The 11534-nt window shown below is 42.4% G+C and overlaps 1 protein-coding gene across 1 annotated transcript in view; it reads left to right on the top strand.

Moving 5' to 3' along the window:
- The first annotated feature begins 643 nt into the window (after positions 1-643).
- VSIG10 (V-set and immunoglobulin domain containing 10) overlaps positions 644-11534 on the top strand; it is a 43726-nt gene continuing 32835 nt past the window's right edge. Inside the window, exon 1 of the mRNA XM_060785464.2 lies at positions 644-842. Coding sequence (XP_060641447.2) covers positions 767-842 — 76 coding nt within the window. The 5' untranslated portion in view covers positions 644-766. The remainder of the gene's footprint in view (positions 843-11534) is intronic.

Genomic DNA, 11534 nt, shown 5'->3' with positions numbered 1-11534 from the left:
AAAATCCTGGCTACGGGCCTGTTTGGAAGCCTTTAAAAAGAAGCTGGATGGCCATCTGTCAGGGGTGCTTTGAATGCAATTTTCCTGCTTCTTGGCAGGGGGCTGGACCGGATGGCCCACGAGGTCTCTTCCAACTCTATGATGGGAGTTGCATATGGGAGTTGTAGTTCACCCGTACTCACTGAACCCAGTTGACATTGGATCTAGACTAAACCTGGACCACAGGCAAACAGTGCCTTTCTCAAAAAAAAAAAAATTAAAACCCCCAGCCATCACCGGGTCCCTAAGCCAGTAATAAATAAATAATGACTTGAGGTTCCGGGTTTAGCTTGCTTGAGAGGTGTTAGCTGGCCCTGATTGTTTCCTGCCTGGAATTCTCCTGTTGTTTTTTATTGACTGTCCTGTTTTTTAGGGTATGCTGATGCTTTTATGTGAAGCCGCTTGGAGAGATAAACAGATATAATAATACGAAGAATATTTTCTTTCCATGAAGTTCAATGCAAAGGCGCGGCTGGTTTACCAAAGGCGAGGAAGAGGAAGAGGAGGAGGAGGAGGAGGAGGAGGAGGAGGCGGCGGCGGCGGCGTGTGGCTTGGGCCGGAGTGGCGCTCGGCAGCAGCACCCGCCACGGCCGGCAGGGGGCGACGGAGGGGCGGGAGCAGCTCTCGGGCGCCTCCTCCCGCTCTGCCTGCCTTTCTGCTTGCCATTGCCTCCGGACCCCCTCCTCGGGGACTCTTTCTCTCGGTCCGGACAGCTGCAGGAGCGACCATGCCGAGCGCAGCGGGTCCGGCGTTGGTGGGCTTCCTCCTGGCCCTTTTCGTGACCGGACAGGGCGGCGGAGCAGGTAGGGGGCGGGCCTGGGAGGGAGGGAAGGAAGGAAGGAAGGAAGAAGGGAGGGAAGGGAGGAAGGAAAGAGCGCGCCTGGCTTTCTCCTCCTCCGTCGCCGTCGCCGCTTCCCAAGTTTCCATGCTTCCAACTCCTGTTGCCTCCCTGCCTTCCCCGCTGCAGAATATGCCTGGGGAAAAGGTCCCAAGAGCAACAGAGAAGTGGCCGGCATGGGCAGAGCGGTTGGCCACTTCTCTGGGCTGGGAGGCACAGGAAAAGCCCCAAACTTGGGAGAACTCCACCTCCCAGAATCCCCTCTCCAATCAAGGTCCCATCTCCACTGCCCTCGAAGCCAGTTTCTGGTTCCGAAGGGTCTTCTTCGAACTGGAGTATGCTCCCTCACACAATGCCAAAAATGTTCTGTTCCTGGTTTGGAAATGTAAAAGGACAGCACAATTGTTTCATTGTGCTGTCCTAACTTGGAAAGGAGTTGTCCCATTCCAGAAACTCCATTTTTGTGGCTGCCACAAACTAGGTGGAATTGGTTGAGACTCGATGAGATGAGATTGTCCTTGGAAAACTGTTTGATACACCTTTTCTATTTTTTTTAATGAGGGAACCAATTAGGGAATGTCATTTCTAATCCAGGAACAACCATTGTGTTCCATAGTTACATGAATCATAGAATCATAGAGTCGGGAGAGACCTCATGGGCCATCCAGTCCAACCCCCAGCCAAGAAGCAGGAAAATGGCATTCAAAGCAGCCCCGACAGATAGCCATCCAGCCTCTGTTTAAAAGCTTCCAAAGATACAGAATGGGGGACGCATGGCTCGAGAGCAGTACACATGAAAAAGATCTTGGGGTCCTCGTAGACAACAAGTTAAACATGAGCCAACAATGTGATGCAGCAGCAAAAAAAATCCAATGGGATTTTGGCCTGCATCAATAGGAGTCTAGTGTCCAGATACAGGGAAGTCATGCTGCCCCTCTATTCCGCCTCGGTTAGACCACATCTGGAATACTGTCCAATTCGGGGCACCACAATTGAAGAGAGAGATTGAGAAGCTGGAATGTGTCCAGAGGAGGGTGACTAAAATGATCAAGGGTCTGAAGAACAAGCCCTATGAGGAGCGGCTTAAAGAGCTGGGCATGCTTAGCCTGAAGAAGAGAAGGCTGAGAGGAGACATGATAGCCATGTATAAATATATGAGAGGAAGTTATAGGGAGGAGGGAGCAAGCTTGTTTTCTGCTGCCCTGGAGACTAGGATGCGAAACAATGGCTTCAAACTACACGGAAAGAGATTCCAGCTGAACATTAGGAAGAACTTCCTGACTGTGAGAACTGATCAGCAGTGGAACTCTCTGCCCCAGGGTGTGGTGGAGGCTCCTTTGGAGGCTTTTAAGCAGAGGCTGGATGGCCATCTGTTGGGGGTGCTTTGAATTTGATTTTCCTGCCTCTTGGAAGGGGGTTGGACTGGATGGCCCATGAGGTCTCTTCCAACTGTATGATTGTATGATTGAAAGAAGGAGCCTCTACCACACTAAAAAAGCCAATGGGATTTTGGCCTGCATCAATAGAGTCTAGTAACTAGATCCAGGGAAGTCATGCTCCCTCTCTTTTCTGCCTTGGTCAGACCACTTTACAAGTTTGGTCCTTATCCACTTTACCAGGAATCACACTGTGTCCCATTTTGGGCACCGCAGTTGAAGGGAGAGGTTGACTCTAAGCTGGAATGTGTTCAGAAGAGGGCGACTCAAATGATCAAGGGTCTGGAGAACAAGCCCTATGAGGAGTGGCTGAAAGAGCTGGACATGTTTAGCCTGCAGAAGATAAGGCTGAGAGGAAACATGATGATGGCCATATATTAAGATGTGAGGGGAAGCCATAGGAAGGATAGAGCAAGCTTGTTTTCTGCTGCCCTGGAGACTAGGATTCAGAACAATGGTATCAAACTACAGGAAAGAAAGGAGATTCCACCTGAACATGAGGAAGAACTTCATGACTGTGAGAGCTGTCCAACAGTGGAACTCTCTGCCCCAACAATGTGATGCAGCAGGGGCAGAGAGTGTGGTGGAGGCTCCTTCTTTGGAGGCTTTGAAACAGAGGCTGGAAGGCCATCTGTTGGGGGTGCTTTGCATGCGATTGTTCTGCTTCTTGGCAGAATGGGCTTGGACTAGATGACCCACAAGGTCTCTTCCAACTCTAGGATTTCATGAGTTTGTGAACAGCTCCAGAACATTTTCTTTACCCATTTCCCTGGCCTCCTATGTCTTGCTTTTTTACTAGCCTCGACCCAGCCCTCCTAAATTGCCTCGCCCATTCCTAAATTGTGGCCCTAACAGGTTATTTTGCATGGAAGAATATTGGGGGATTGGGCTTTCAATCAATGTATATGCGAGTTCGTAATTTTATGCCATTGCTTTGTCTTACTCTGTAAGGTTTTTTGTGTACTTTGCCTACATGGAAACCACCCTGAGTCTGCTAGGGGAGATAGAGTGGTATATAAATAAAGTTTTATTATTATTTACTAGCCGTCCCCTTCCACGCGTTGATGTGGCCCAGTCTGGTGATATGGGAAATAAAGTAATGAGAAAGTGTTGGTTTCTAATATATGTAATTTCTTTCTGCTTGTGGGTAAGCAGTATTTCTTGCTGGGTTTTTTTGTCAGTGTTGATGTGGAGATTGTCTGGTTTGTCTACTCTGGAACATGCAACATGCAAATTGTTCTTCTTTAGGGGTCCCTTTCAAATCTATGATACTATATATCTCTGTGTGTGAATCATATATATCTATCTATATCTATGGCTGGATGGCTCTTTGTCAGGAGGGCTTTGATTACGTTTTCTTGCCTTAGTGAAGGGAGTTGGACTGATGGCCTTAAGTATTTTCTGTTGGTCATGGGGGTTCTGTGTGGGAATTTTGCCTCAAATCTGTCGTTGGTGGGGTTCAGATTGCTCTTTGATTGTAGGTGAACTATAAATCCCAGTAACTACAGCTCTCAAATGTCATGAGTCTATTTCCCCCAAACTCCACCGGTGTTCACATTTGGGCATAATGAGTATTTGTGCCAAGTTTGGTCCAGATCCATTACTGTTTGAGTCCACAGTGCTCTCTGGATGTACTTGAACTACAACTCCCAAACTCAAAGTCAGTGCTCACCAGACAATTCCTGTATTTTCTGTTGGTCATGGGAGTTCTGTGTGCTGCGTTGAGTTCCACTCCATCATTGGTGGAGTTCAGAATGCTCTTTGATTGTAAGTTAAATATAAATCCCAACAACTACAACTCCCAAATGACAAAATCATTTTTAGTGATGGTCACTCATTGGCCTAGTAGATGTATTGTGTCCAAATTTGGTGTCAATTCATCCAGTGGTTTTGGAGTTCTGTTAATCCCACAAACGAACATTACATTTTTATTTATATAGATTACAAGCCCATATTACAAAGCAACCCATGATAACTGGTCACATGGACCTGCAAGTAACATTTCTACTGAAGTCAAAGAGCTTTCTTCAGATGGCGAGCAACAAAAACAAAGAAAGAAAACTTTAGAACTGTAGCACTCCAAACATCATTTCCTAAGCAAAGAAATGAAGAAAGAGGAGTGGAACCTTGCTTTCCCATTGTATTTTTAATGAACTAGCCGTCCCCGGCCACACTTTGCTGTAGCCCACTCTGGTGGTCATGGGGGTTCTGTGTGGGAGGTTTGGCCCAATTCTATCATTGGTGGGGTTCAGAGTGCTCTGTGATTGTAGGTGAACTATAAATCTCAGCAAGTACAACTCCCAAATGTCAAGATTCTATTTTCCCCAAACTCCACCAGTGTTCACATTTGGGCATATTAAGTATTTGTGTAGAGTTTGGTCCAGATCCATCATTGTTTGAGTCCACAGTGCTCTCTGGATATAGGTGAACTACAACTCCAAAACCAAAGGACACTGCCCACCAAACCCTTCCAGTATTTTCTGTTGGTCATGGGAGAACTGTGTGCAAGTTTGATTCAATTCCATCGTTGGTGGGGTTCAGAATGCTCTTTGATTGTAGGTAAACTATAAATCCCAGCAACTACAACTCCCAAATGACAAAATCAATTTTTTGAGTGATGGTCACTTGTTGGCCTGATAGGTGTCTTGTGTCCAAATTTGATGTGAATTTGTCCAGTGGTTTTTGAGTTCTGTTAATCCCACAAACGAACATTACATTTTTCTTTATATAGACTAGCCGTCCCCTGCCACGCGTTGCTGTGGCCCTCATGGGGGTTCTGTGTGGGAGGTTTGGCCCAATTCTATCGTTGGTGGGGTTCAGAATGCTCTGTGATTTTAGGTGAACTATAAATCCCAGCAACTACAACTCCTAAATGTCGAAGTCTATTTTCCCCAAACTCCACCAGTGTTCACATTTGGGCATATTGAGTATTCATGTAGAGTTTGGTCCAGATCCATCATTGTTTGAGTCCACAGTGATCTCTGGATGTAGATAAACTACAGCTCCCAGACCAAAGGACACTGCCCACCAAACCCTTCCAGTATTTTCTATTGGTCATGGGAGAACTGTGAGCCAAGTTTGGTTCAATTCCATCGTTGGTGGGGTTCAGAATGCTCTTTGATTGTAGGTGAACTATAAATCCCAGCAACTACAACTCCCAAATGACAAAATCATATTTTTTTGAGTGAAGGACATACATTGGGTTGTTAGGAGTCTTGTGTCCAAATTTGGTGTCAATTCCCCCAGTGGTTTTTGAGTTCTGTTAATCCCACAAACGAACATCACATTTTTATTTATATAGATTATTATTCTTTCCTCTGAAGGAACTTGGAAAAAAAGTCCTTGGGGGGGGGGGCACACTGTCTAGAATTCCTCAGCCAGCACAACCTGGTCACCAAAGGTGACATTTCCAAATTCTGTCTGCTAACAAATCTCTGGGTTCAAAGCCTCCACATTTCCTCCACTCTAGATTGGAAGAAAATTGTCAGTTTACCAAGGATGAATTGAAACAAGGTTTCCCCCTTTCTATGGCCTGGCTCAGGATAGGTCTCCTCCATAGGGAAATGTATTGTTGCAAGTCAGATTGCAGCCTCCTGTGCCTCATATCAGCTGGCATCCTGTTAGTGGCATAATGAAAGGTGGAGCCCATCTTATGCCTGCAGAGGTCTTCTTTTGGTAATGGTAATCTCTCCCACTTTCCACAAGAACCAGAGGTCCTCCTCTTGGAGTCCAATAGCAGCTGCAATGGCTCCAAAACAGACATTCCATGATTGATGGAAAGTTATTATTACTATTATTACTGTATTTATTTATACCCCGCTTTATCTCCCTGAAAGGGGACTCAGTTGCAAATCAGAGAAGTGTTTGGCTATGCTCCTGTGGCTAGACAAGGAATGATGACATCATTTGTTGAGAGTTTGGAAGGATTACATTGGATTGCAGCAAAAGATGCTATAAAAACATACATCTGATTTATGTTTTTATTAATCTTGTCATGGGTTTAAATTATATGTCAGTGTTTTTAAATGTTTTATACTATTGTTGGGCATTGAATTGTTGCCTCTGTAAACCGCCCTGAGTTGCCTGCGGGCTGAGATGGGCGGCATACAAATATAGTAAGTAAGTAAATAAATAATAGTCAGATGCTTCTCCGATATCCCAGTCACAGAACACCATTAAAGTGAATTCTGTATGTTTTATACCAGGTCTGTTATTATAACCATGAAATCATCCACAGATACTTACAGCTTGAATGTTTCTTTCCTGACTTTCAGCCCTTTGATTTTATCTGTCCACTCTTATCTTCCTTAATAACACTTCAAATGCCAAGATAAATTACAGCAGGGATAATGGACACTCTAGTCTTATGCCCTTTCGGATTTTACATTCTTTAGAGAGTTCTCCGTTTACTTAAATTTGGGAAGTTTGCGTTTTATAAATTGCTATAATTCATTTTATGACCCTGTGTACTCGTGTATAATTTACACATTTTAGTGACAAAAAAATCAAACTGACTTCTCCATGAGTCAGTGTGACTGCGATACCTTAACTCTTATCCAAAAAGGAACAGCCCCCTTCTCTGAATAGAGTGGCAAAAGGCAAGAGCTCGGTCCATCCTGGTGTTGCATTCTAGCTGTGGAATACCTTTCCACCCAGCACCACACAGAGTCCAGAAGTAGCTAACTACAGTTTATTTGCAAACAGTATATACAAACTGGAAATGGCAATTCCCAAAAAGCACTAGAAAAGGTGCTATGAAATAGCAGTGGTCCAAAATACAGATCAATAGTCCAAAATAATAAGGTACAAATAATCCATGAAAGCAAGGTACATGAAATCCATGAAGTTAAGAGCATAGGCATAAATCCAGAAGCATGAAACAGGAACATAGGCATTAATCCATAAGCATGAATACAGGAACTTTTCCAAGACAAACAATTCCAGGAACATAGGCAACTTGAGAGCTAAACATGAACTTGATTTTAAGGCAATGTTGTCTGCTCTAACGAGTCCAGGGAATTATCTCTTAATTTAAGGTCAAACCTGACTATGTAACCATGAGATCATCTCTTCGGCATCTGTGTTTCAAGGACTGTTTCTCACAGAGTCTTTCTGACCTCCTAATTAACCTTTCCTTTGCTCTGTCCTTGCGAAAGACTAATCTCATATCTCATATTGTAGGGCGACTCATCTTCTGATTCTCAGGAGAAACGGAATCTCAAACATCCCCCATCTCTTGTGTAACTGTCGGCCCTTCACTCTGATCTACCACTTGCATTTCTGTCTGTTTTTCAGCCTGATCATATACAGAGTGAAAAAGCCATCATTCCATTCATCCTCTGAAGCAGAATCCCCAGCATCCCCAGCATCTTGCTGCTGAGCCCCAACACCTAGGAGAACCCTTTTTAAATGCCTCTCACTGCAGAATGACCCTTGACTTATCCAGGGGTCATATCAAAATCCATAATATTGACCCCTCCTCCCCCCAAACCTGGCCTCAACTTATACATGAGGTCGACTTATACATGAGTTCCAAATTCCTTTATTTTCTCAGATTGCAAATACAAACTCCCAGTTTACATTATTGAACCCCCTTTCTGCATCTATGGATACCAATGCTGCTTTCCTTTCATTATGCATATCCAGGAATTCAGTTGTGTCCAAACTTGCTCTCATATTCTCCCCAATTTGTCTTTTTGGGGAAAGGCTTGATTGATCTTGGTGTTTGCATGTTTTGAGAAATTCTTTGGATCTTTCCACTGTGAAGATGTTGTAAATGTTGTTTAATAGTGATATCTCTCTACAGTTGCTTGTGTTAGTTAATTCTTGTCCTTCTTTCGATATAAATGTGGCAGTGGCCATTTCCCATGGTGCTGGGATTTTATTATATTCTAGGATTGAGTTCAACGACTCCTGCATGAGGCTTATTGATTCGTTTTCCTATTTCTTATAATAAATTGCTGAAAACCCATCTGGTCTTTTCGATTTGTTTCATGTAGCTTTTGCTATTGCTTTGGAGGTTTTTTTTTTTCTTCCTCCAGTTGTACTTGGATTATTCATCTCTTGTTTTTGTTCATATGTCAATTTAGGAAGATTACTCTCCAAATAATTACCAGTCATTTCATGTAGAATCTGATGTCTTTTATACAATTTGGAATAAAATTTGTTGGAGAATCTTCAGTATTGCTTCATTATCTCTAATTAAGTTGTCTTGATCTTTTATTTCTCTAATTAATTTGTTTTTCTTCACTTTTCTTGATTTATATTCCAGCAGGAGGCAAAATGTGGCCCTGAAGATGTTTGACTGCAACCCACATCAGTGGGCATTGCTGCCTGACAACATCTTGGAGGGTCACAGGTTGTCTGCCCAAGCTCTCTCTAAGGCAATGTTTCTCAACCTTTCTAATTCCGCGACCCCTTGATAGAGTTCTTCATGTTGTGGTGACCCCCAACCATAAAATTCTATTTGTTGCTACTTCACAACTGTAATTTTGCTACTGTTATGAATCATAATGTAAGTATCTGATATGCAGGATGTATTTTAATCACTGGACTAAATTTGGAACAAATACCCAATATGCCCAAATTTGAATACTGGTGGGGTTGAGGAGATTGATTTAGTCATTTTGAGGTGTAGTTGCTGAGATTTATAGTTCACTGACAATATGCCCAAATGTTCACCTACATCCAGACAGCACTGTGGACTCAAACAATGATGGATCTGGATCAAACTTGGCATGAATACTCAGTATGCCCAAATGTGAACACAGATGGAGTTTGGGGAAAATAGACCATGGCATTTCGGAGTTGCAGTTGCTGGGATGTATAGTTCACCTACAATTAAAGATCATTCCAAACTCCACCAATGATGGACTTGAACCAAATTTGGCACACAGAACTCCCATTACCAACAAAAAATACTGGAAGGGTTGGGTGGGCACTGACCTTGAGTTTTGGAGTTGTAGTTCACCTATATCCAGATCCATCAAACAATGATGGATCTGGACCAAACCCGGCATGAATACTCCAATATGCCCAAACGTGAACACTGGTAGAGTTTGGGGAAATTAGACCATTACATTTGGGAGTTGTAGTTACTGGGATTTATAGTGCACCTACAATCAAAGAGCATTCTGAACTTCACCAATGATGGAATTGAACGAAATTTGGCACACAGAACTCCCATAACCAAGAGAAAATACTGGAAGGGTTGGGTGGGCATTGATCGTGAGTTTTGGAGTTGTAGTTCACCTACATCCAGACAGCATTGTGAACTCAAACAATGATGGATCTGGACCAAACATGGCACGAATACTCAGTATGTCCAAAGGTGAACACAGATGGAGTTTGGGGGAAGTAGACCATGACATTTGGGAGTTGTAGTTGTTGGGATTTATAGTTCACCTACAATCAAAGAGCATTCCGAACTCCACTAATGATGGAATTGTGCCAAATTTGGCACACAGAACTCCCATTCCAACAGAAAATACTGGAAGGGTTGGGTGGGCATTGATCTTGAGTTTTGGAGTTGTAGTTCACCTACATCCAGACAGCACTGTGGACTCAAACAATGATGGATCTGGACCAAACCTGGCACGAATACTCAGTATGCCCAAAGGTGAACACAGATGGAGTTTGGGGGAAATAGACATGACATTTGGGAGTTGTAACACAAATATATTCTTCTAGTAGGGATCTATGCACCCAACACAAATAAAAAAATATTTTATCCAAAGTTATCAAATATCATAGCAGAAGTAGGGGAGAAAGAAATGTTATGGCTAGGCGACTTTAATGGGGTAATCGATCCAAAGATAGATAGGAATTTTAAAAGAAAAAAAGACTCTAAGGAAGGGAGACTCCTGGGCACCCTATTTGCAGATTTAAAACACTGGGATTTATATGACCTATGGAGGATACAAAAGTCAGACAGAAGGGAATATTCATACTATTCTCATAGACATGGATCATCATCCAGAATAGATTACATTTTCGCTACTAAAGAATTGGTGGTTAAAACTGAGAAGGTGGAATTCCTTCCCAGAGTGTTTGCAGACCATAACCCGATGCTGTTACAAATAAAAGGGAGAGTTTGGGAAAGGAATCCCTGGAGACTAAAGGATTACATACTGAAAGACCAAAAAATTAAGGATAAGATTAGGTTAGGAATACAAAATTACATTTAAAAATAGCAAGGAGGACATAGCGGTAAAGACAGTTTGGGACGCAGGAAAAGCGGTGGTAAGAGGTCTATTAATTCAACAACATGCTATTTGGTGTAAAAAACGAATATGCAATTATAGATGCTCACTAAAATTAGAGAGAAAGAAAAAGAATTAGAGACGTCTAAGGGGGACAAGAAAAAAGCAAAACAAGAGTTAGTCAAAGTTCAGCAGCAATATGAATTATTCTTATCAAATGAATTAGAAAAGAAAATTATGTACAATAGGCATAATTTTTTTGAAAATGCAAATAAACCTGGTAGGCTCCTGGCATGACAAGTGAAAGATTATAGGAAGAGACCACTAATTGCCAAAATAAGGCACAAAGGAGAGACAATTACGAACATAAGAAAAATTCAAAAAGTTTTTGAAGATTATTATAGAAATCTCTATAAAAATAATCTAATAGATATTAAAAAAACAGACCAATACCTAGCGGACATGAAGGTCACCAAGTTCACAGAAGATATGAAATTAGACCTGGATAGACAAATAACATGGGAAGAATTGAATACGGCCATAGATAAAGCTAAATTAAATAAAGCCCCAGGTCCAGATGGATTCTCCGCTCTGTTTTATAAGGTATATAAAGAAGAATTAGGCCCGTTATTGTTTTCTACAATGAATCAAGTACTCCAAAAAGGAGAGATGCCAGGGTCCTGGGAGGAAGCTACAATAGTTCTCTTACCTAAACAGGGCAGAGACTTGGAGCAAATAAAGAACTATAGACCAATTTCATTGGTTAACAACGATTATAAATTATTTGCGGAAATCTTAGCAAACAGGTTGAAACAAATTCTAGCTAAAATAATACATGGGGATCAAGCAGGCTTTCTTCCAGGCAGACATCTAAGTCAAAATGTGAGAACAGTGATAGATATATTAGAGTACGCTGAACAAGACCCAAGCAGAGAGATTGCATTATTATTCTTAGATGCGGAGAAAGCATTTGACAACGTGCAATAGGACTACTTGATTAAAGTATTGGACCATTCTGGA

Source organism: Anolis sagrei, chromosome X (genome assembly GCF_037176765.1).
Source record: "Anolis sagrei isolate rAnoSag1 chromosome X, rAnoSag1.mat, whole genome shotgun sequence".
In the NCBI taxonomy this organism is placed as follows: domain Eukaryota; kingdom Metazoa; phylum Chordata; class Lepidosauria; order Squamata; family Dactyloidae; genus Anolis; species Anolis sagrei.
This window is presented reverse-complemented; position numbering and strand designations above follow the sequence as displayed.